The sequence below is a fragment of the Pseudonaja textilis genome, chromosome 2 (genome assembly GCF_049901715.1).
Source record: "Pseudonaja textilis isolate UNSWEBS1 chromosome 2, rPseTex1.2, whole genome shotgun sequence".
Taxonomy (NCBI): domain Eukaryota; kingdom Metazoa; phylum Chordata; class Lepidosauria; order Squamata; family Elapidae; genus Pseudonaja; species Pseudonaja textilis.
The window spans coordinates 254515077-254541732 of NC_141991.1; the positions used below are offsets into that span (position 1 = coordinate 254515077).

Below are 26656 nucleotides of genomic sequence, written 5' to 3' on the forward strand. Positions count from 1 at the left end.
ATCTGCAATTCAGGATTGAACGTGGAGTGGAATCCATGGTGCTCTCTGTGTCGTTTTTTAATGTTTTTTATTTTATTTTACAACAAATCCATCTTTCAGTTATATAGTGTGTCAACTGGGTGCATATATCTTGTGCAAATATTTATGTTTAGTGTACATTTCTTACTAGGATTACATCCGTGTTAAAAACTGCTCAACCTTACATATCTTACCATTCTGACGATATTCATTTAACTTCTTACTTTATTTTCCAACCATTTATAAAATCAATCCCCTATCATACAATACTCCACTTCTTCTTGTTCTTTAATTGCCAATGTTAATCTATTCATTTCTGCACATTCCAGTATATTTTCCTAATCACCTATCGGAATCTTTGCATTTTTCCAATTTTGAGCAAATACAATTCTAGCTGCTGTTAATAAACATATGATTAAATGTGGGTTTTTTTCTTTACTATCTCTGTATTTGATGGTTTCCTTGCAAGACATTTCATGACCCAACTAGGTAGCATCATCAGGGCAAAGGAGGGTGGGCTTTGCTTTAGATACAGTAGTTCGCTCTGCTATTTTGGTGGAGGAGAGTTCTTTCCTTTGATAATTCCTTAATCAGGGTGCCGTTTTGTGCCGGATTGTTTGGCCTGGTATCAATCCAAGAGAATATCTGTAGCTCAGATTTGAAATGAGGAGTCCTGGATGCTCTCTGAACTTGGCTGTTTTCTTGCAGACGTTTCGTGACCCAACTAGGAAACCTCATCAGGGCTAGGAGGGAGTGGGATTTGAGGAGGAGGAGGAAGAGGAGGAGAATGATTGTAGGCTCCTTGGTACTTAGAGTTTGCTTGTTTACTCGCAGACATTTCATTACGCAGTCAAGGAACATCATCACTTCTAGAAGAAAGTAGAGAATGCCCACTCTAAATGTTCCAGCACTGATGATGTTCCCTAGTTTGGTAACAAAACGTCTGCAAGAAAACTATCAAACTCAGCTTCTCTCCTCCTCCCGCTCCTCTCCACCTCACTCCCTTGTAGCACTGACGATGCTACTTAGTTGGGTCATGAAATGTCTGCAAGAAAACAACCAAGATTAGAGAGCACTAAGGACTCCACAGTCCTCCTCCTCCTCCTCTTCCTCTCCACAAACCCAACTCACTTCTAGCATTGATGACATTCCCTAGTTGGGCAACGAACAGTCTACCAAAAAAAACCCCACACCCAACTAAGCTCAGAGAGCACCAAGGACTCGCGAACCCGAGATCAGTACAAACTCTGCCATGTTCCCTCTGCTGATGGGGCTGGCAATTTCCTCCGCTCCCCCCCACCCACACAAGTTTTTAAGGATTAATTTTGCTTAATCGAGGTCAGGCAGGAAAGGGTGGTGGGGTAGAAAGCCAATCCCTCCCAATTGCCATTAAGCAATTTTCTTGAGAAAGGCAGAAATAAAAATAAAAATCAGGAGACCAGCTCATAAATCATCACAAATCCCAACTGCACACAAAGTGTCCAGGGCTGAGTCACACACTGGGGGTGTTCAGGGCGTTTCCTACGTCTCACCCTCTGCCCCCTCCCAGAAGAAGCCACCCGCTGCTCAATTTTCTCGGGCTCCCGATTCAACCGCAAAGAGTTCGGAAAAAGAACCGCGCAAAAGATTTCCTGGCGTAGAGCAGAGAGAGAGAGAGAGAGAGAGAGAGAGAGAGAGAGAGAGGAGACGGAGGAAGCAGCTGTCGGGCTTATTCCGGCTTTAAAAAAAAGTTAAGCCTGGCTCTTAAAAAAGAAAAAAAAATCACAGAAATCACACACTGTTATTTATTATTTTACATTTTATAGTATTTTACATTATTTTACATTTTATGGTATTTTACATTTTATAGCATTTTACATTATTTTACATTTCATATTATTTTATATTTTACATTTTATCCTATTTTATAATTTATCCTATTTTACATTTTATATTACTTTATATTTTATAGTTTATATTATTTGATATTGTTTTACATTTTATATTTTATGTTATTTTTATATTATTTTACATTTTACATCTTATTTTATATTTTACATTATTTTATATTTTACATTTTATACTATTTTATAATTTATACTATTTTACATTTTATATTACTTTATATTTTATAGTTTATATTATTTGATATTGTTTTACATTTTATATTTTATGTTATTTTATATTATTTTACACTTTACATCTTATATTATTTTATATTTTACATTATTTTACATTTTATATTATTTTATAGCTTACATTATTTTATATTATCTTATGTTTTATATTATTATATATTTTACATTTTATATTATTTTGTACTATTTTACATTTTATATTATTTTACATTTTATATTATTTTATATTTTACATTTTATATTTTTTTATATTATTTTACATTTTATATTGTTTCACATTTTATATTATTTTATGTTTTTTTTTCATTTTTCATTTCACTTTTTTATATTGATTCCTGACTATCTGAAAAGAGTTTCGCCCACCCAGCAAATTCAATACAGGTGGTCCTCGACTTATGACAGTTCGCTTAGTGAAGTTACAATGGCATTGAAAAAAATGGGACTGACTTTTCCGTTATGACCGTTGCAGCATTCCTGTGGTCATGTGACCAAAATTCAGAGGCTTGGGCAACTGACTTGTATTTATGACAGTCATCGTGTCCCTTTTGATCCCCTCGTGATCCCCTTTTGCGATCTTCTGGCGAGCAAAGTTAACGGGGAACCCAGGTTCGCTTAACAACCATGTGACTTACTCTTCTGACCCAAACCTGGTTCCCAGAGAGCAAACACGAGACAAAGGCACCAGCACAACCTTTTAATGTTTCATTTACGAATCCCGTTTCTTCACAGATAAAAGGCTGCTTCCAACTAATTAGCTCCAATAAGGAAGAGCCTTGCCAAGTTTTTGCAAGGGTGCCCAAAACAACAGATAAAGTTCCTAAACAATAAATCAAAGAGGCTCCAAGTACCGACCACGAGAGTCTAAACATCCACATGGCTTGAGTGCAAACACTTATTTGCTTCCTGCAAAGAACTCCAGTTTCTCAGCTGGCTTTGATCTCTTAAGGGAGGCCACTACCTTGCAGCCTTACTCCCGAGTCGCCCGTGCTGCTGCAGCTGCTCTTTCCTTCAAGTAACCCTGCGCGCATGCGCACTGGACACAGGCTCCTCGGGGGACTCTTCATCACTGCTGGCAGCCTCCATCATCTCCGAAGGCAGCACTCCACTCCCCGATGGTCCTGGCCCCATCCCTGCATCACACGTAGGCCCCTCATCTGAGTCCTCGCTCTCCAAGACCTCAGCCGTCCTCACCTGCTGCCAGCGAACCACAACACTAACTGGAGAACTGCAGGGAGTCACTTAACAACCATGGCAAGAAAGATTGGAGCGAGATTCCTTTTATAAATGTCTCACTGAACGACAGAAAAGTTGGGCTCGACTGTGGTCATAAGTCAAGGACTGCCTGCGATTGAGTCTATCTCCTTCTGCCAAACGTTCTGCCTCACTCTCCCTTCATCCACTTCACTTCCCACCTTCATCAGGCGTCACTTGCATTCTACTTACGACCACAAGAATTTAGATTGCCGGGGGAGACAGTTGTTAAATGAGTTTCGCCCCGTTTTACGACTTTCCTTGCCACGTTGGTCAAGCGAATCCCTCCAGCTGTCCAGTTACAGCTTCAATTAGGGAACTTGAAGAGGTTTCGCTTTTCGTCCAAGAAGCTTCTTCGGTTCAGAGTAAATGGTGGAGGATGGAAGGATTTATATTCCTTGCAGTCCTCTGGTTGTTAGCGCTCTCTCTGAGAGTCGTTTGAGGCCTTTTGGTTCAGGGGTCACCAAACTTTTGGACCTCAGGGACCATCAAACGCGTAATTTTAAATCCCGCAGACCAGAGACCCTGGGAAAAATCCCCCCAAAAGTCCGCAGGAAAATTCCTCATCCCGTTTTCTTACCGATTGATCGATCATTCTTTATTTGGGATCGCAGGATACCATCTCCAGTCCCTTTCTCAGGGGGAGAGAGAGAGAGAGACTTTTGACTTCATGCAAGGAAAGCAGCAGAAGCAGAAGTCTTTCTTTCTCTCCCCCAAACTCCGCCAGAAATGAGTCTCTGTGAGACTTGGTTGGTGACCACTGGTTTGGAGGTTTACCTGTACAGGTAGGCCTTGATTTACAATAGTTCCTTTAGGGAGCATTGGAACGGCAATGAAAATAGTGACTTATGACTATTTTCCATACCTATGGCCGTTGCAGCATCTGCCAGGGTGACGATTTACCATGGTACCCTGAAGATAAGACACTGTCTTATTTTATTTTATTTTTTGCCACCAAAAAGGCACCAGGTCTTATTTTTGGAGGATGTCATCCACTGACTAACCTCACTTGTGTGCGTCGCCCCCGGCCTCCTTTTCGCTGTCAGAGGCCTTCAGGAACTACTACTTCTGTGGCTGGCAAGGCTTTCAGCTGGTAACAGAGCTCTGGATCGATCCCGAGCTTTTCTTTAAATAAAGTTTTTTTATTTTTTTATACACAATAAATCCATTCCACGTCAACCATGTGTCAATTAGGTACATATTTTGTTGCTTAGTTTATGATTAATACTCTCCTTCTCAATATAACAATAATCACATTTTCATATAAGTAAAATCCAATGTATCCATATTTTTTTAACAATCTTCTCTTATTGCTTTATACATTCATCTAATCCATTTTAATTCATTTTATTTTCTAACCCAGGAGTCTTCAAACTTGACAGCTTTAAGACTTGTGGACTTCAACTCCCAGAATTCCTCCTCCAGTCATGTTAGCTCAGGAATTCTGGGAGTTGAAATCCACAAAGTCTGTGATGACCCAAAGAGGTGTGGCACAAAAGCAACAAAGTCACAAAAGTACGTAAAGTCCCTTTAATTCCTCCAACTTGGCCCCCAATGTCCAGTTATCGTCGGCTGGAGAAAAAAAACTCTCCCAAGAACAGTTTTTAAAGGGAAGAAATTCCATCCGCACCCAAACTACATATAGATTATAAATAAAAACCAACACAAACCACAATGCAGCAATTAATGAGACAGGGCAGGAGAAGGAATTGCAGACTTCAAAAGATAACGAAACACCCACAGTTGGGAGGATGCCAAAACCCAGATAAGACTTGACAAAGATAATTCACATTTTGCTTCCAGCAAGGTGCTGTGCGCAAACGCCCTTTTAAAATCCTGTTTTCCCAGCTGCAGCTAATGAAGGGAATCAGGGCCCTTTCCTCCCCCGTAACCCATGTAACTCACCTTGCTCCCTTAACCGTCCCTCCCTGCGTGCCCTAGGATGAAGAAGGGGTGGACCTGGGTTTTCCTCTGAATGCCCAGCCGGACTGTGCCCTTCCCCAGTTTCCTCCACAGCCACCAGAGCCACACTCCCACTTCCTGTCAGCTGTTCGACCTCCCCCTCAGAATCAGAGTCCAACAGGGGCAGGACAAAGTCTTAAACTTGCCAAGTTTGAAGACCCTTGTTCTAACTATTGATAAAATAAATCCCATAGGATGTAGTATTCAGATTCTTCTTTTTCCTTTAATTTCCAATGTTGATCTATTCATTTCTTCACATTCAAATATTTTCTCGATTACTTTTCCCTCTTTCGGTATCTTATCACTTTTCCAATTCTGAGCAAATACAATTCTACGGATCAACCCGGCGCTTTGTTCTCAGCTCCAGAAGCCTTCAGGAAACCCGTCACGGTGCTAAAATGTCCCCTGGGCAGATTCTCGGTCATCCAAATTTTTCGTTGTCCCCAAGATGCTTTTTTCGTTTGTGTTTTCTTTCAAAAGGCAACTTGGACTTTCTTGGTTTGTACTTGAAGACTTTTCGCTCTTCTCATCCAAGAAGCCTCCTCGGTTCTGATTGAAGGATTTGTGGAGAGTGGAAGGATTTCTACAGGCAGTCCTCAACGCCCAACCACAATTGAGCCCAAAGCTAATGTTCTTAAGTGAGAAATGGGTTAAGTGGGCCTTGTCCCGTTTTACGTCTTTCCTTGCCCCCATTTGTTAAGTGGATTTGTTAAGTTCTTAAATTAGGAACACGGTCGTTAAGTGAATCTGGGTTTTTCTCCATCGACTTTGCTTGTCATGACCCCGGGACATTGCAACCGTCACAAATAGGAGTCCATTGCCAAACGTCTGAATCTACCCTGTTTCCCTGAAAATACGACCTACCCTGAAAGTAAGGCCTAGCTTGGTTTTTTTTTGCACATGAGCCCAATATAAGCCCTACCCCCCCAAAATAAGCCCTAATTAAGATCCCTCCCACTCCAGAGTGCACGGGTAAAAATTAAACTAGGGTGAGTATGGGGGGGAGATCACGCAATCCCGGGATATGGCAACCGTCATAAAATACGAGTCAGTTGCCAAGTGTCTTGACTTGTGTTTTTTTTTCACGTGACCAAAGGGATGCTACAAAGGCTGTAAGTGGGGAAAACGGTCGTAAGTCACTTTTTCTTTTTCAGTGCTGTGGTAAATTTGGGCAGTCACTAAATTAACTGTTGGAAGTCGAGGACTACCTGAGCTGCTATTAAGCGCGAGAATCTGAAATAGACTTGGGGTACGATAGGAAAGCAAAACAGCAGCTTCTGAGATATAATCAAGCCAGGGGAAAGAGCCACCTTAGCCGAGATGGCAAGCCGTGATCATGATTAATATCATGGTCTTGTTTTGCATGGCAACAAAGTACAGGCTACAGTTTCTAGAAGGGAAGCTCCAAAGAGCATCCATCAGGGCTTACTATTTAATATGTCAGCGGAAATAAATAAAACATTGTCATCGCTGTAATCTGATTTTAATTAACTTTAAATTAAATCAAATCAAACCTGGTTTGCTGTGTGTTTGCTCTTTGCTTGCTCTTTGCGTTCCATCCCTTGTTTGGGGAACATTTACACACACACAGACACACACACACACACCTAACAACAAGAGATGTCACTCAGACCAAAGACAGCCCACATCATGAAGAAATGCACGTACGATTTTCTTCCAAGTGAACAGGATCCTTACAAAGAAAAATCATCACCCCTAATTTCGCTGGGGTGTGGTGAGTTGGCCTGTGATGAGTTGGCCATGGTGAATTGGCTGCGGAGAATTGGTCTGGGTGAATTGGCTGTGGGGAGTTGGCCATGGGGAGTTGACTGCGGTGAGTTAGCCATGGTGAATTGACCTTGGGGAGTTGGCTGTGGTGAGTTGACTGTGGTGAATTGGCTGTGGGGAGTTGGCCATGGGGAGTTGGCCATAGGGTGTTGGCCATGGGAAGTTAGTTGACTATAGTGAGTTAACGATGGTGAATTGGCTGTGGTGAGTTGACCTTGGGGAGTTGGCCATGGGGAGTTAGTTGACTATAGTTAGTTAACTATGGTGAATTGGCTGTGATGAGTTGGCCATGGGGAGCTGACCATGGTGAATTGGCTGTGGTGAGTTGGCCATGGGAAGTTAGTTGACTATAGTGAGTTAACTATGGTGAATTGGCTGTGGTGAGTTGACCTTGGGGAGTTGGCCATGGTGAGTTAACTATGGTGAATTGGCTGTGGTGAGTTGACCTTGGGGAGTTGGCCATGGGGAGTTAGTTGACTATAGTTAGTTAACTATGGTGAATTGGCTGTGATGAGTTGGCCATGGGGAGCTGACCATGGTGAATTGGCTGTGGTGAGTTGACCTTGGGGAGTTGGCCATGGTGAGTTAACGATGGTGAATTGGCTGTGGTGAGTTGGCCATAGGGTGTTGGCCATGGGAAGTTAGTTGACTATAGTGAGTTAACGATGGTGAATTGGCTGTGGTGAGTTGACCTTGGGGAGTTGGCCATGGGGAGTTAGTTGACTATAGTTAGTTAACTATGGTGAATTGGCTGTGATGAGTTGGCCATGGAGAGCTGACCATGGTGAATTGGCTGTGATGAATTGACCTTGGGGAGTTGGCCATGGTGAGTTAACTATGGTGAATTGGCTGTGGTGAGTTGGCCATGGGGAGTTGGCCATAGGGTGTTGGCCATGGGAAGTTAGTTGACTATAATGAGTTAACTATGCTGAATTGGCTGTGATGAGTTGGCCATGGGGAGCTGACCATGGTGAATTGGCTGTAGTGAGTTGACCTTGGGGAGTTGGCCATGGTGAGTTAACTATGGTGAATTGGCTGTGGTGAGTTGACCTTGGGGAGTTGGCCATGGTGAGTTAACTATGGTGAGTTGGCCATGGGCAGTTGACTGTGATGAGTTGGCCATGGGGAGTTGCCCCATTCTGATTTCCCCAGCTGAAGCGATAAGAAGGGATTTCAAATGAGGAACTCGACCATCCTGGTGTGGTCCACCTCTGGGGAAAAGGACCTCTGGCCTTCGCTTGAAGGACTCACCTTCACGTCCTGGGTTCCCAGAGGGTCCATCAACTGCTGGTCCAACACCTGAAGGGCCTCTTGGGACAGAACAAGGAGGCGCTGAAGGATCTGGAGAAGGGAAGAGGAAGAGCTTTTAAGCTGAGATGAACCGGGCAGGATGAGTAGAACTGAAAAAAAGTGACTTATGGCCGATTTTCACATTTACTGACCATTCAATGGCACTGAAAAAAGTGACAGGACCATTTTTCGTAGTTATGACTTTTCTGGCATCCCCGGCGATGGAAATTTCAGTCCCAATTACCGTTGCAACCTGAGGACTATCTGTATTTATCTCAGCTCTGAGCGCTGGATTGAAAGCTTAGTGGTGACAGAAGAGAATATCTGTAGCTCAAGAGTTGAACTGCGGGATCCCTGATGTTCTCCGAGCTTGGAGGTTTTTTTGCAGACGTTTCATGACCCAACTAGGTAACAGCATCAGTGCAAGACGGGAGTGGGGCTTGCGGTTTTTAGTTGATGACCAACTCAATAAATAACAGCCTAATTAAGGAACTACCAAGGCGTTCTCCACCAACACGGCAAGCCACTACTACATAAACCTAGAGCAAACCCCATTCCCTTCTAGCCCCTGATGATGTTACATAGTTTGGTAGTGAAACGTCCGCAAGAAAAGAGAGCATCAGAATCCATGGTCCTCCCCCCTTCTTCTCTTCCACTCCACAGTCTTCACTCCCTTCTAGCACTGATGATGTTACCTAGTTGGGTCATGAGATGTTTGCAAGAAAATCACCAAGCTCAAAAAGCACCAAGGACCCCACAGTCCTCCTCCTCTCCACAAACTCCTCTCTCCTCTAGCACTGATGATATGACCTAGTTGGGTCATGAAATGTCTTCAAGAAAACCACCAAGCTCAAAAAGTACTAAGGTTGTCCTCTTCCTCCCCAACTCCTTCTAGCACTGATGATGTTACCTAGTTGGGTCATGAAATGTCTTCAAGAAAACCACCAAGCTCAAAAAGTACTAAGGTTGTCCTCTTCCTCCCCAACTCCTTCTAGCACTGATGATGTGACCTAGTTGGGTCATGAAATGTCTGTAAGAAAACCACCAAGCTCAAAAAGTACTAAGGTTGTCCTCTTCCTCCCCAACTCCTTCTAGCACTGATGATGTTACCTAGTTGGGTCATGAGATGTCTGCAAGAAAACCACCAAGCTCAGAGAGCACCAAGGACCCCGCAAAGCTGAGTGGGCAATGAGACTTCACTTCAGTTCTCTGGCAACCAAGCGAGACCAAGAGATGATTTGCCCAACAGACTTTGTGTCAACTCGTAAAGCATTCCTATGCCTGCTTCCGAGTTGCCGTAAGCAGGAAGAGGGAAAAACAGAAGTACATTCCACGCTTATCTTACAAAGATTGTAACCTAGGCTGTAATCTTCTGCCCACAAAATTCCTTCATTGGAGAATCTGATTGATGACACCCAGCCTTGTTGGAGAATCCGATTTATGACACATCCAGGAAGGAGGGGGAAAGAGGGTCACAGGTGGCCATAAATTATGTGTGATAGAGTGGGCTACATATGGGACATGTTGCTCTTAATAAATCTTTTGGATCCTTTTGAAGCTTGGCTTGAGGCTCATGATTTAATTAGGGCAATCGCTGGAACCCAGACACTTTGGCCAAATGAAAGACAGGCCTGGAAACTGGACCTTTCATTCATCGCTGCCAACGGAAATGTCCAAACAGCTGACCTGATTCCGCAATGAGAAGTAGAGAAGGGAAGATACTGCCCAGGTAAGGTGGCCACAGTGTGACATACCTGAGGTGATGGCTTCTCTCTGGTCCACACCGATTGTTTCTGGTCTTTTGGGGTCGCAATGAACATGGCCGGAAGACGAGGCCGAGCTTCCATAAAGTGATTTCTGACTGCAACATAATCTGCCTCTGGATGAAAAAAAACCAAAAACAAACCCAAAATGTCACCATATCAGGAGGTAGTTGCCCATTTCTGAATTGCTTTTGTATTTAAACATTGAGGTGCAATCATACGTTTAGCAGCATTCAAAAGGAGAGAGAGGCAGTTTGGTCTGGTGGTTAAGGTATCAAGTTAGAAATCGGGAGACGGTGAGTTCCAATCCTGCCTTAGGCGCGAAAGATGGCTGGGTGACTTTGGGCCAATCACCAATCAGCCGAAGCTGCTGAGCGAAGCCAATGGTGAATTATAGTCCCACCTTAGGACGAAGCCAGCTGGGTGACGTTGGGCCAATGACCAAGAGACGGTGAGTTCTCCCGCTTATGCAAGACAGACAACTGGTTGACTTTGGGCCAAAAACCAGGAGACGGTGAATTATAGTCCCACCTTAGGCACGAAAGCCAGCTGGGTGACGTTGGGCCAATGACCAAGAGACGGTGAGTTCTAGTCCCGCCTTATGCAAGACAGACAACTGGTTGACTTTGAGCCAAACACCAGGAGACGGTGAATTATAGACCCACCTTAGGCATGAAAGCCGGATGGTGACTTTGGATCAAACACCAGGTGACAGTGAGTTTTAGTCCTGCCTTAGGCACGAAAAATGGCTGGGTGACTTTGGGCCAAACACCAGGAGACGGTGAGTTCTAGTCTCTCCTTATGTACGAAAGATGGCTGGGCGACTTTGGGCCAATCACTAGGTGGAAGTGAGTTCTAGCCCCGCCTTAGGCAGGAAAGCCAGCTGGGTGACTTTGGGATAATCACCATAATTTTTCACTGTACCGACATTGCTGCCTTGTCACTGTTCCTCTGTTATGATATACTACTACACTAATTAAAAAAGAGAGCGAGTGAGAAGGAAAACATTTTGGGAGGGGAAAATCCCACTCCAAAGGATAGAAAGAAAACAGGCTTTTCCTGCCATAAATTTTGCATATTCAAGGCAGCAAAGACTTATTGGGCTGATTTAATCAAAGGCTGATTTAATTCAGTTAAGAACTAAGCTGACCCAGCCTAGATCTGGCTTCGATGTTTATCCCTCACTGTAAACACACAACGCAGATTTTCATGCATACAGTCTAAGAGGGCAGCTTTTGTTAACTTGACTTCCAAAATGGATTATCACGTTTAGCTGAGTATCGCTGAAGTCTTAATAAGGCCTCTTGATTGAGCCTCTTGGTTCTCGAGTCCCGAGAAATAACGCCAAGGAGGCAGAATCGTCATGCGATGTTTGGTAAAGGGGACAAAAGTGGGGTGTATTTGTTACAGGAATTTATTTATCACAATAAAGGAAAATATTTGTAGCTCAGGGTTGAACGGTGGGGGTCCTTGGTGCTCTCTGAGCTGGGTGGTTTTGTTGCAGACGTTTCATTGCCCAACTAGGTAACTTCATCAGTGCTAGAAGGGAGGGAGGAGGAAGAGAACTGTGGGCTTCTTGGTGCTTTCAAAGTTTGGTGGTTTCCTTGCAAACATTTCATGAAAAAGCTAGGTAATATCATCAATGCTACAAGGAAGTGGCGTTTGTGGAGGAGGAGAAGGGGAGAAGGGGAGGGAAGAGGAGGGAGGAGGAGGAGGAGAAGAGGAGGAGGAGGAGGGAGAAGGAGGAGGAGGAGGAGGAGGAGGAGAAGAAGAAGAAGAAGAAGAAGAAGAAGAAGAAGAAGAAGAAGAAGAAAGAAGAAGAAGAAGAAGAAGAAGAAGAAGAAGAGAAGAAGAAGAAGAAGAAGAAGAAGAAGAAGAAGAAGAAGAAGAAGAAGAGCTATTATGAGGAGGAGGACTGTGGGGTCCTTGGTGCTTTCCAAGCTTGGGGGATTTCTTGCAATCATTTCATGAACCAGCTAGATAATATCATCAGTGATAGAAGGGAGGGGCTTGTGAAGAAGATGAAGAAGGGAAAGAAGAAGAGAAGGAGGTGGAGAGACGAGGAAGGTGGAAGGAGGGAGGAAGATGGGGAGGAGATGGAGGAGGAGGACGACTATGGGGCCCTTTGTTTTTTTTTCCTGCAGACATTTCATTACCCCACCAGGTAACTTTATCAGTGCACTAATCCAGCTATCCAGTTTAATAAGAAAAAGTCTGCAGGAAAACCACCAAACTCAGTGAGCAACGAGGAGCCCATTTATTAAGCACAACTTTGCAACTCAATAGACGGGTGACTGGAAGAGCAGGAAGAAGAGGGAGGAGCAGGAGGAGGAGGGGGAGGAGGAGGAGGAGGAGGAGGGAGGAGGAGGAGGAGGAGGGAGGACTACAACTGTGTGGTCCTTAGTGCTGAGTTTTCTGGTTTGTTTTCAGATGTTTCATGACCCAACTATCTAACATTATCAGTGCTAAAAAGGATTGGGGTTTGTGAGGAGGAGGAAGAGGAGGAGGACTGTGGGGTCTTTGGTTGGTTGTTTCCTTGCAAACATTTCATGAACCAGCTTGGTGCTCTCTAAATTTGGTCGTTTTCTTGCAGACGCTTCATGACCCAACTAGGTAACATCATCAGCGCTAGAAGAGAGCGGCCTTTCCCCATGCCAACCCTAACATCAGTAGCACCAAAGATGCTACCTAACTGGGTCACGAAACGTCTGCAAGAAAACAACCAACCTCGCAGAGCACCAAGGAGCCCCCTGTCCTCCTCCTCCTCTTCCTCCCCCCTTCTCCAATCCCCCCGTTTCCTTCTAGCACTGATGATGTTACTTCTGAAAGGAAAACCAACGAGCTCAGACCCCATCAAAGACCTCTCCGCTCAACCCCCGAGTTACAAAAATTCTCCTTTATTTGTACTGTATTTCGCACCCCCTGAGCCAGTCTCCAAGGGCAGCCCCGTGTGGACCTCTTCAAACTGGACTAACTTTGAGAATCCTCCGGGTCAGACACTCCCAGCTGGGACCCGCCTCCGCTTGGGTTGGGGGTGTCCTTAGCTCAGGGGTCTCCAACCGTGGCCGCTCTTAAGACTTGTGGATTTCAGCTCCCAGAATTCCTCATCTACTTAGCTTTGCCCATTCACCTTTCTTTCTTGCGGCGTAAATCCTGCTTTTCACAGGTGGATCCTGAAAAGAAAGCCTCCTTGAGCTCAGAAAACGCCGGGCTGTGCTTTCCAAATTCTAATCTGGTTCGTTTTCAAGAGAATTTGCCTGCCAGGATTTATTTTCGTTGTTCTGCAAAAGCAAGTGGCCAAACAGGATTTTGAGTTGGAAACGTGCCTCTCTGCCCTTTTTAAAAGGAAGGGTGTGCGGGAGGACACACACTCTCTCTCTCAGTCAAAAGTACACAACTTTAAAAGTTGGGCCAGAAATGGCAACATGGACTGCTTTTTAATTCAAGAAAAGAACAGACCTGGTTTTGTTTTAGCTTGGAAACAGCTTCTGCCCGTCTCCAAAAATCTCTCTATATCAAAGCGAAAGACCACTCACTCATCATCACAAATTCCCCAGAACCGTAAAGCCTACAAACTTAAAATTTGGCACTATGTTCCTCTTGACTTCTTAGGCGCTCACTAAAAAAAGGATTTTTTGAAATGACCCTCAAAGCATTAATATTTTGTATATTATTATTATTATTAACATGCTCTGATGCTAAAGAGTTCTACTCCCCCTCCCCACCTGTTCCAAATGCAAAACACAAGCAGAGGAGAGGAGTTTTAGTTTTAGTTTCACAGCACCAAGCAGTTATAGTACAGAACAGTTGAGCTAAGCCACGCCCAGGCTCCTTGCTGTCTCCTTCTTGCTCACACAGCAAATACTGTTTCAGTTTCCAAACAGTCCTCAACTCTCTCACACACTGATAGGGATGCTAGCCAGAGGAATACCGAAGGATGCTGGTAGGCAGAGGCAGATTTCTCCACACACACCCTTATTTTCCTTCCCCAAAACTAAGCCCAACCACATAGTTTCACAGTGAAGCACGGCTACCCAGCTATTTGAACAATAAATGCACTTTTTGAGTCTTGGTTTGATCGATTCGGCTAGAGTCCTTGGATTACTACTGCAGTTGAGCCCAAAATTGGTTGCAGGACACTGATTGCAGGACGCTGCCACAGTCATAAATACGAGCCCGTTGCCAATGGTCTGAATTTTGACCACCTGAGCAGAGGGATGCTGCAATGGTCATAAGTATGAAAAACAGTTGTAAGTCACATTTTTCAGTGCTGTTATAAGTTTGAACGCTCCCTAAACGAATGGTTATAAGTCAAAGACTACCTGGAGTTTGTTGTTATAGGCAAGGATGTAAAAGGAAAAAAAGTTGAGGTCGTAATTTTATTCTGCATTTCACTGCACTGACATTTATCTATTTTTTAAATCTATTTTTCTTTCCACCTTTATCTTGTATTTCTCTTCCTTTCTTATCCTTTCCAATTCCCCTACCCTTTTTACTTTACTTTTGTATATATTACATTATTATAAGTTCAATGGAATTTATTTTAAAAACTAAATACTGTTCTTGCAGACGTTTCCTTACCCAACTAGGTAACATCCTCAGTGCCAGAAAGGAGTGGGTTTGAGGGGAGGAGGAGGAAGAGGAGGAAGAGGAAGAGGAGGAGGAGGGATCCTTAGTGCTCTCTGTGCTTGGTTGTTTCCTTGCAGACATTTCACGACCCAACTAGGTAACATCCTCAGTGCTACAATGGAATGTGATTTTTTTCTCCTTATTTATGTGCAAATAGTTTGCCCTTGTAAATAACTAGAAAACAACAGGAGGAGGAGAAGCAGAAGGAAATCTATATGCCACTTTACCTATTTTAGATATGTTCTCCTAGCCATAGCTTAGAACCATAGCCTAGAACCACAGGTGGCACGCAGAGCCATTTGTGCTGACACACGAGCTGTAAGCAAACTTACCTCACTGTACATGTGTGCGCTTCACAGCTGATTTTCGGCAGGTTTGAGACCTTTTTCGGCCTCCCAAAGGCTTGAGGAAGGCTCCCGCAGCTTTACAGGCCGAAAACCAGCCCCGTTTCGTCATTTCCTGTTTTTCAGAAAATACCAGTAGTGATGAAACGGGCCTAATTTTCAGCCTGCAAAGCCTGCAGAAGCCTTCCTCAAGCCTCTTGGATACTAAAAAAGTCCTCAAACTGGCGGAAAATCAGCTGTGAGGCGCAGTACAGGTAAGGGGGCGGCGGGTGATGGGTAGGTGGGTAGGGATTGTGCACTCATGCGTAGGGGGCCGGGGGCGCGCACTGCCTTCTGGGTACTGGCACGAGGAGTGCGCGCGTGCAAACACGCGCACAATTTTCGGCACAATTTCAGGAGCCCAAAAAGGTTACCCTCACTGGCCTAGGAAATGCTTGTGTTTAATTTTGACATGCCTCTTAGGACATTAACGCAAGGTGAAGAAAAACCCATATCTACTACCTAGTGCACTATACTGAACTAGGTGCTAATTTCAACTCTAAGATTAATTATTTCCAGGCTGGATTTATTCCGAAGTATGGAGATTCCACTCCAGAAACTAAGGAGGAGGCCACAAAATGTCACCTTTTAAAAAAGACAATTCTTTACAATTATTTTAGCTCTCTCTATGTCTGCTCCTGGCATGGTTAAGGCTTTTATGCTGGCAGTCCTTTTCGTTTAGTGACCGTTCCAAGTTACAACAGCACTGCAAAAACTGACTGATGACCGTTTTTCACACTTACGACTGTTGCACTATCCCCATGGTGACATCATCAAAATTCAGACGCTCGGCCACTGACTCTTATTTATGACGGCTGCAGCATCCTGGGTGGGGTCACGTGATTCCCCCTTGGCAACCTCCAAGGGCGAAGCCAGATTTACTTAATGACCGGGTGGCTCACTTTACTGCGGATTCGCTTAACGGTAGCAAGGAAGGTTGTGAAATGGGGCAAAACTCACTGAACCAATGTCTCACCTGACAACATCAATCTTGGGTTCCTTTGTCTTCATAAGCCAAGGACTACAGGTATTGGTTTTCGCTGAGCGTGAGTTGCCAAGAGCCCATACTCTGATCATGAGACCATGGGAATATTGCAATGGTCATAAGTGCGAGGACTGGACATGCCTCACTTTTTTTTAAAAAAAATATTGTTTTATTGTTTTATATCATATATTTCCTTTTTATGATGAGCAGTGTACTCTCTAGATGTCCAAGGTATTATCAACATCATCATTGCCATTATGATCGTATGTATGTATGTATGTAGGTCTAGGTGTGTTCGGGTCTTTTCCCATGTAAGATTAAGAGTATCTTGGCGACGTTTCGGCGTGGTCCCACTTGCCATCCTCAGGCTGGTGCTTTTGGCACCTGAACACACCTAGACCGACCGACCAACCAACCTACCTACCTGCCTGCCTGCCTGCCTGCCTGCCTGCCTGCCTGCATATATATATATGTATGTATGTATGTTTTCTGAGGTTCTCGCGGGTATTGAGATTGCAATATGTGCAATGTGAGATTGCAGCTTAATTAAAAGGCAGAAGCAGCTGCAATCTCACATTACTCTGAGAAGCACAGAGCCGAAGACAGAAGCCTGAAGATGATGAATGAGACTTCATCGAAACGTTGCCTAGATACTTCGAATCTTACGCGGGAGAAAACCCGAACAACCAAAGATCCACATACAAATACCCGCGAGAACCTCAGAAAACAAATATATATATATATATATATATATTTATTATTCAGCTTTGTTCGGGCATTTTCCCATGTCATTGTAGTTGTGCTTTTAAAGTTGTAGCAACGTTTCGGCAGAATCTCATCTGCCATCATCAGGCTTCTGTGTTATAGTTGTGCTGTATAATGTGTTGTGCTGTATAATGATACAGTTGTGCTGTATCATTGTATAATGACGTGGGAAAATACCCGAACAAAGCTGGATACCATCCATCCATCCATCCATCCATCCATCCATCCACTGTACAATGTACAATGACGTGGGAAAATACCCGAACAAAGCTGAATACCGTACATGTAAGTACCCGCGAAAACTTAAGAAAACAAATATCAGACCTCTACGGGGAGGAAATAAACAGCCAGACATACAATGACGTGTGTGTGTGTGTGTCGGGGGCGGGGATTTTGCCTCTGCCTACCAGTATCCATCATCTGGCTAGCGTCCTATCAGTGGGTGAGAGAGTTGAGGGCTGTTTGGAAACTGAAACAGTATTTGCTGTGTGAGCAAGGAGGAGACAGCAAGGAGCCTAGTTTGTGCTTGGAGCGCACGCACACACACACTCCCCTCCCCCCGAGGCCGCTTCTACCGGCCGATCGAAGTGGCTGGTGACTGCATTGGGGGAGCTTCCATCGCCCCAAAGAGACTGCCTAAAGGCGAGGGGACACGGGCAACCCTGCCTCACCCCGAAGCGTCTGGAGACTCTGCCTTCAAGGGAGCTTTCGTCTGCCGAAAGAAGCGGCCTTGTGGCAAGGCGAGTGTGTATGTGTGTGTGTATATGTGTGTGCGTGCATTATCTTTTGAAGTCTGCAATTCCTCACCCTGCCCTGTCTCGTTAATTGCTGCAGCGTGGTTTGTGTTGGGTTTTTATTTATAATCTATACGTACTTTGGGTTCAGACGGAATTTCTTCCCTTTAAAAACTGTTCTTGGGAGAGTTTTTTTTTTTTTCCTCCTCTTTAGGATCTCTTTTCAGAGCAGGATACCATGGTCTCTTGAGACTGAAGGATTACCAATTCATTAGTATAAAGTGCAGAGAATTAACACTAGCGTAATGAATAAGGCTGTAAATTTTAATTGTTATTTCACAGGAAACTTGTACCCCGACGACGCACCGTTTAATGGAAGGTGGATTGTCTGAATTCAAACATAAAAAAAAAAAATTACTAAGAAGAAAAAAGAAAGAGGGGTGAGAAAGGGAAGGGTAAGCACAGGCCAGGGGGAGAACATCATTTTGAAACCTCTTCAGGTTACGCCCTGGTCAGGTAAACAAGTCTATGCAGAAATACCCAGGTGCCTGCACAGGTGTGGCCCTGTCAAGGTGTTTGTTTGACAAGTGTGGAAAAAAGAACTGAGCAGGTCCTTTCTCCCCGGCGCTCTAAAACCATTTAGTCAACAAATAAAACTCCCAAACATCACCAGCAAAGACAGGCCGTCCTTGACTTATGACGGAGATTGTTAAATGTTGCATTCTTCTAGTCCAGGGGTGTCCAACCTTGGCAACTGTAAGACTTGTGGACTTCAACTCCCAGAATTCCTCAGCCAGCAAAGCTCAAGTCTCAGCCAGCAAAGCTCAAGTCCACAAGTCTTAAAGTTGCCAAGGTTGGACACCCCTGACTGAGGAATCACCCCTGGCTGAGGAATTCTGGGAGTTGAAGTCCACAAGTCTTAAAGTGGCCAAGGTTGGACACCCCTGGCTGAGGAATTCTGGGAGTTGAAGTCCACAAGTCTTAAAGTGGCCAAGGTTGGACACCCCTGGCTGAGGAATTCTGGGAGTTGAAGTCCACAAGTCTTAAAGTGGCCAAGGTTGGACACCCTGGCTGAGGAATTCTGGGAGTTGAAGTCCACAAGTCTTAAAGTTGCCAAGGTTGGACACCCCTGGCTGAGGAATTCTGGGAGTTGAAGTCCACAAGTCTCACAATTGCCAAGGTTGGTTGACACCCCTGTTCTAGTCCAAGCCCCCTGCTCAAGCGTGAGGCCTTCGACCATCCAGGGGAAACACTCAACTCTCAAACAGCCCTCAACGCTCTCACCCACTGACAGGACACTAGCCAGATGAATACCGATGGATGCTGGGAAACAGAGGCAGAATTTCCCCCCCTCCCCTTATTTCCATCCCCCCCCCCTCAAATTAGGCCCGATTACATAGTTTCGTAGCAAAAGACGGGTATCGAGCTAGTTTAAAATATTAAGGTTAGGAACTGTGTGGGATTTTGAGATATACTTCTGGGATTGATTAAACATTACCCATACTTGGCGTCATTATTAACCCTGCACATTTCCAATATTGATGTTATGGCGGAACAATGAATAATTCTCAAAAAAATATGGAAGAACAGTATTCAGAGACTACAAAGATAGAGTCGCCAAGAAATGTGATGCATGTTTAAATGAATTAATGGGAAAATGAGAAATCAGCATTGTTGAAGTTGTGAAAGATTAGAATGATACATACCTATTTGTATTATTATTATTGTTATTGTTGCTTAAAAAATATGTGACGCACTCAATGCAACCTCCACAAAATATGTATGTTTATATTGAAAAATAAAATAGGGGACTGGAGGTTAAAACATACCAAGAATGGTTGCAGGAACTGGGCCTGGCTAGTCTAGGGAAGAGAAGGACCAGGGGAGACAGGATAGCGGTTTTCCAATATTTGAGGGGCTGCCCCAGAGAGGAGGAAGGGGGTCAAGCTATTTTCCAAAGCACCTGACGGCCAGACAAGGAATAAAGGATGGAAACTGAACAAGGAGAGATTTAACCTGGAAATAAGGAGAAACTTTCTGACAGTAAGAACAATCAACCCATGGAGACAGAAGTTGCCCTCAGAAGTTGTGGGAGCTTCATCCCTGGACGCTTTCAAGAAGAGATTGGACTCCCATCTGTCAGAAATGGTGTAGGATCTCCCGTGTGGGCAGCAGGTTGGACTAGATGACCTACAAGGTCCCTTCCAACTCTGATTATCTGTTAAAATCTGTTAAAAAACTTATTTGGAAAAAAAAACAAAAAAGAAATTTGGAGGTCCTAAGTTGAGGATACACCTGTACAAATAACCGCACTGCAATCTAAAAAATTTGGAAAATTTGGACTTCAGGCCATCGCCCAACCTGGCTGGAAAATTCCAGAAATGCTGGGCTGGCAATTGTTGGAAACGAAACAACAAAATCCAGCTAGGGTAAAGTTACATTCGACAATGTGAACCTTAGCTTAGTAAATTTATACGGGGTTGGCGGGGTTTTTTGGAACAAAAGATTCTAGGCTGCCGTATCAATTGGATTACCATCACCTGCCTTGCGGCCCAGATCAGATGACAAAATCCCTTACAAGGTGTAAAAGGAAGCAGGGATGATTAATTCGTTTGTTTGCGATGCCTGCTTTCCATCTTTTGTGTCTTCAGAGACACCCCTGGGGCAGGCAATAAAAGTTCGAAACATCCTCAAAGATCCATCTCATCCTGCGCACCCTTTTTTTTTTTGAACTATTACCATCTGGCAGACGGTACCGGGCAATAATAACAAGGACAAATAGGCTGAAAAACAGCTTCTATCTCAGGGCAGCATCCCAGGGCAGTGAATTCTGCAGGGGTCTTCAGACTTGACAGCTTTAAGACTTAAGAGACTTCAACTCCCAGAATTCCTGAGCTAACATGACCTTAGGAGGAATTCTGGGAGTTGAAGTCCCTAAGTCTTAAACGTGCCAAATTTGAAGAGCCTTGGTATAGTGCAATATTAACGCAATACCAGGGATTTTCGATTCAATGCATAGAAGGCGAAGGAGGTGCGTTTGTGTTTATTTTCATAGTCATAATCTACACCGAAGATGGTGTTTAATTTCATTGCATAAAGTGCAAGGACAATAAAGTAAAGTAAAGTGTTAAGTAAACTAAAGTAAAGCGAAGTGTAAAGTAAACCATCTCAGGGAAAGAATTTGGCATCTCAATCCAACCGCCCGTTGAGCCGTTGATCTACCCACAAAAAAAAAAAAAGAAGAACGGAAATTGCAACCTCTCCGTTGCTCACCTTTGAGGTCGCCGTTGAGGTTCACCAGAAGAGGGCTGTTCTTCCAGTCAAAGGTAGCCAGCAGGTGAAGGAAGCGAAGGAAGCCCACCTGGGGAGAGCTGAGAAAGAAGGTGAGAAGCAGGTGAGAAGTATTATATCTCAAGGACCAGGTGGAACAAAGCCACCCACAACAGAGAACAAAAGTTTTGGGCTTCAAGTAGAAAAGCAAACACACAAATCACAAGTCATCCCTCAGAATAGAGCCGGAAGGGACCTCGGAGATCTTCTAGACCAACCCCCTGCTGAAGCAGGAGACGCGATATCCATGATGGCGAACCTCTACCGCACAGGCAAGCGTGCCTCCTGCCGGCCAGCTGACTTTCCGGGGTGCATGCGGGAGATGCGTGCGCATGTGTGGGGGGAGGGGGAGCACAGGAGGGGCGTGGCATGCCCCCCCCTCACCGGCACTTCCTGTTTTGGGCCTAGTAGGCCTCCCTGCAGCCTGGTTTTGCTTCCAGGAGGCTGCAAGGCGGGGGGGTGGGGGTCGTGGGGCGAGGGGTCGCGTCCGCATTGCATTATGGGTGGCGGCATGGAGTTAGCCATCACTGCCCTATACCATGTCAGGCAGGTGGCTTGTCCAGTCCTTTCATGAAAACCTCCAGTGTCGGACCAGCCACAACCTCTGGAGGCAAGTAGTTCCACTGGTTAATTGTTCTGTTAGGAAATTTCTTCTTAATTCCAGGTTGCTTTTCTCCTTGATGAATTTCCACCGGTTGCTTCTAGTCCTGCCTTCAGGTGCTTTGAGAAATAATTTGACCCCACACCCCGCCCTTCTTTGGGGCAGCCCCTCAAATGCTGGAATACTCTTTAGTCCTTCTTGACTAGCCAAACCCAAATCCCGCAACCGTTCTTCGCTATGTTTTCGTCTCCAGGCCTTTGATCGTTTTAGTTGCTCTTCTCTGCACTTTTTTTTTTTTCTACAAGGGAAAATCGATTTATTCAGAAGTTTAACAGACTTAACTTCTACTGTACTTGTTTCCTGGTTAAGTCACGTGAAATTGCAATCCAAAGAATCCCCAAAGGGGCTATTAGTCCCTTGTCCTGCTAACAAGTTTTTATAAAAAGGCCAAAGCTCATAAGGTTGTGTTTTTTTAAATCAAATTTTACAACGTGGAAGCAAAAGTTGGGACTTTTAATAAGTTCTTTGTGAGGCAGATTTGCTGGACGGTGATGGCTCAGGCATTCTGGGAGTTGAAGTCCCCAAGTCAGAAAGGAGCCCTTGTTCCACACCTCTAGGTATAATCAAAAGAAACAAGCCGAAAGGGCAGGTATCAAAGTTGGCTTCTCACCTGGGTGCCGTGAAGGGAGCCGGAGAGAGGAAAAGGAAAACCGCTAATAAATCCACGGCCTCCTCCGTGAGGCTGTCGCTGAGCAGCTGAGCGTTGATCCATCGCTTGGCGAGACGGCAACTGCCGCTAAAAGCCGGATATTGTTGCTGCAGCCTGTTTGGGAAGAAAAGTAACGGGATTGGGACAAGGATTATTTGGAAGATCGACGATCCTAACTCGATTGAACAGCAAATGAATTCTTGCTGGAAGGGGTTTTGATCTCCTGACCGAGGAGAGGAGGAGGAGGAGGTGTCTCAAAATGAACGATAGGTAGTCCTCGACTTACAACAGTTCCTTTAGTGGCCGATCAAAGTCAGAATGGCACAGAAAAAAAAGGAAGTGCTTAGTGAACAGCGTATTGTCTGGATCATTTTATTTAGATATTTACCGTTTCCCCGAAAATGAGACCTACCCTGAAAGTAAGTCCTAGCTTGATTTTTACACGTGTGTCCAATATAAGCCCTACCCCCCCAAAATAAGCCCTAATTAAGATCTCACCCACTCCAAGGTGGATGGGTAAAAATTAAGCTAGGCTGGGGATGGGTAGGGTGAGGGTGAGGTAGAGCTGCCCTACTACTTACCTTTGGACAGGTATAGTCAGGCCTTGCACCCCCCAACACCTGCCTTGCTGGCCCATTTCTTCTGCAGCTGGCAAGGCTGGCGAGGTTTTCCTGAAGGCCTTCTGTAGCGGAGAACAAAGCTCTGGATCGATCCAGAGCTCTCTTATCGGTTGCAGAGGCCTTCAGGGAAGCCTTGCTGGCCTCAGAAGAAGTAATTCCTGAAAACCTCTGACAGCAAAAAGGAGGGGGCGGGTGATGCGCACAGGCGAGGTTAATTAGTGGATGACGTCCCCTGAAAATAAGACCTGGTGCCTTTTTTGGTGGCAAAAAATAATAAGGCAGATAGGAGGAGGACTATGGTGTCCTTAGAGCTCTGAGCTTGGTTTTCTTCCAGATGTTTCATGACCAACTAGGAAACATCATCAGTGGGAGGAGGAGGAGGAGGAGAACTATGGTGTCCTTGGAGCTCCAAGCTTGGTTTTCTTCCAGACGTTTCATGACCAGCTAGGAAACATCATCAGTGGAGGAGGAGGAGGAGGAGGAGGAGGAGGAGGAGGAGGAGAACTATGGTGTCCTTGGAGCTCCGAGCTTGGTTTTCTTCCAGACGTTTCATGACCAACTAGGAAACATCATCAGTGGGAGGAGGAGGAGGAGGAGGAGGAGGAGAACTGTGAGGTCCATGATGCTCTCTGAGCTTGATGATTTTCTTGCAGATGTTTCATGACCCAACTAGGGAACATCATCAGCGGGAGGAGGAGGAGGAGGAGGAGGAGGACTGTGAGGTCCATGATGCTCCCTGAGCTTGATGGTTTTCTCACAGATGTGTCATGACCCAACTAGGGAACATCATCAGTGGGAGGAGGAGGAGGAGAACTGTGGTGTCCTTGGAGCTCTCTGAGCTTGATGGTTTACTCGAAGACGTTTCATGACCCAACTAGGGAACATCATCAGTGCTAGCTGGGTCATGAAATGTCAGCAAGAAACCACCAAGCTTAGATATCACCAAGGACACCCCTCCCACACACCAAATACCCCCTTCTTCCCTCATTCCCCCTAAAAAGAACATACAGGTAGTCCTCAACCTACAACCACAATTGAGCCAAACATTGCTGTCATTAAGCGAGACATCTGTTAAGCAAGTTCTACCCCATTCTACCTCCTTTCCTGCCACAGGGGTTGCGTGAATCCACCGTGTTCGCTAAATTAGTATCCCAGGTGGTCTAAGCGAATCTGGCTTCCGCCTTGACTTTGCCCCTCGGAAGTTTGCAAAGCGGGATCGCACGACCTCGGGACGCGACAACCGCCGTAAGTACAAAACAGGTGCCAAGCGTCTAGAATTTTGGATCGCGGCATCATGGGGATATATGCTTGCAAAGATTTTCACTGGGAAAAGCGGTCACACACACACACAAAAATCCTTTTTTTTCCCCGGTGCTGTTGTTAACTTGGAATGGTCACAAAATGAACTGTTGCAAGTTGAGGACCGCGTGTATTTCCCCCCCCCCCGAAAGAGCGCAAGAAGACTGGATCCAAGCAGAGAACGCTCTGCTCTCTTACCCGTGGAGCGAGCTAGTCAAGAAAGGCAAATGTAAGGTCTCCAGTTCCAGCTTCTGAGATTCTGGGGTGTCCTGGTACTTCAGCATCCCTTCAGGGGTGACCACCTCCTTTAGGATCTGGGATTCCCGGTGGTAGGCCACTTGAAGGCGGAAGACGTAGCCATCCTACAGAAAGACCCCCCCCCAAAAATAAAGGTTTGGATCGAAGAGTTGGTTAACCAGAAAAAGTAGAGCTCTTACGGGGAATTATTGATGAGAAATACAGTAAAGGATCAATATATTTGACGATACATATCATAACAGCTGCGAGATTGGTCAATGCCCCAAACTGGAAGACTGGAGAGACCCCCACAGAAAGGGATAGAATAAGGGAAATATTATTCTGTGCAGAGATGGTAATTAAGGAAGATAATATATAGATGGATGGATGGAAGGAAGGAAGGAAGATAATAGAGAAGAGAGGGAGGAAGGAAGATAATAGAGATGGATGGATGGATGGAAGGAAGGAAGATAATAGAGAAGAGAGGAAGATAATAGAGATGGATGGATGGATGGAAGGAAGGAAGATAATAGAGAAGGGAGGGAGGAAGGAAGATAATAGAGATGGATGGATGGATGGAAGGAAGATAATAGAGAAGAGAGGAAGATAATAGAGATGGATGGATGGATGGATGGATGGATGGAAGGAAGGAAGGAAGGAAGATAATAGAGAAGGAAGGGAGCGAAGATAATAGAGAAGGGAGGGAGGAAGGAAGATAATAGAGATGGATGGATGGATGGATGGATGGATGGATGGATGGAAGGAAGGAAGGAAGGAAGATAATAGAGAAGGAAGGGAGCGAAGATAATAGAGAAGGGAGGGAGGAAGGAAGATAATAGAGATGGATGGATGGATGGAAGGAAGGAAGATAATAGAGAAGAGAGGAAGATAATAGAGATGGATGGATGGATGGATGGATGGATGGAAGGAAGGAAGATAATAGAGAAGGGAGGGAGGGGGGATGATAATAGAGATGGATTGATGGATGGAAGATAATAGAGAAGAGAGGAAGATAATAGAGATGGATGGAAGGAAGGAAGGAAGGAATAGAGAAAGGAGGCAGGAAGGAAGATAATAGAGGTGGATGGATGGAAGGAAGATAAAAGAGAAGAATAGAGATGGAAGGAAGGAAGGAATAGAGAACAGAGGGAAGGAGGAAGTTAATAGAGATGGATGGATGGAAGGAAGGGAGGGAGGGATGGAAGGAAGGAAGGGAGGGAGGATTACCTTATGTATATCGGTGTAGGTGGCAGTTGGGCGGCACAGCAGATGGTGTTGCTGGTTCAGGACTTCTGCCAGCTGCATCTGGAAAGCGGCTTTGATGCACTGAATGGCCTCCTTGTTCCGAGGCCACTGACCGCTCCCCTCCATCTGGCAAATCACTGGAATGAGAGAAGGAACATCACCAGGAGAACAAGGATCAACCAAGGAGCCACACAGAAGGACCATCCATCAGCCCCGCTGAAGAAGCAGCGGCACTCCAAGGGCCCAGCCTCCCCTTCCACTTGATAGACATCTGGGCAGCTGTCTGGAAGGTCAGCACCTCAACACTGGCCAGGGTTATGAGGATTCAGATACGGTCCTTGGGACTGGCAGTTTCGAATGGCCATATTCAGGTTGTCCTCAGGTTACGACTATAACAGAGCTGGCCATCGCAGCAGTAACTCAGCATCATCTTCTTTTAATGACCCCCAGAATCCCTTGTGGGGTGGAGTCTGCGCAACTGAATCGAGCCGAGTGTTTACTGGCTGGATGCCCTTCCTGTTGCCAGTATGGAGTTTTATTCAGCGGATATATTCTCAACGTTATTTCGTTATTAATACAGTTGTTAAATGACAAGTTAACAATCTGGAAATAGAACCAGAAGTTTAAAGGATGTTGGGGCTTGCTTCCCAAGGGGTGGGAAACTAACATCGTTGTAATGTAGTTATCAGTATGAATACTGATAACCGCAGTATTACAACTACAATATATAGAGAGGAGATAAAAGGTGCATACTTTTATCTGTCGTTTACTTCTTTAATGCACATTTTTTGCAATGACTTGTTTTGTTTGCTTTGTTAAAAAAAATGGAGTTCTGAATTTAACTTTTTTTTAATAAAATAAAAATAAGGGGAAAAAAAGACATTTTATGATGTATTAGTTGCTGTTTATATGTTCATTGTGAACTTATTC

The 26656-nt window shown here is 44.8% G+C and overlaps 1 protein-coding gene across 1 annotated transcript in view; it reads right to left on the reverse strand.

Annotated features, from left to right (window-relative positions):
• The window catches only part of NOL6 (nucleolar protein 6), an 80398-nt gene that overhangs the window by 12140 nt on the left and 41602 nt on the right, over positions 1–26656 (reverse strand). Inside the window, 6 exon segments of the mRNA XM_087923228.1 lie at positions 8388–8477; positions 10181–10305; positions 20959–21056; positions 22287–22439; positions 24443–24606; positions 25709–25863. Coding sequence (XP_087779354.1) covers positions 8388–8477; positions 10181–10305; positions 20959–21056; positions 22287–22439; positions 24443–24606; positions 25709–25863 — 785 coding nt within the window.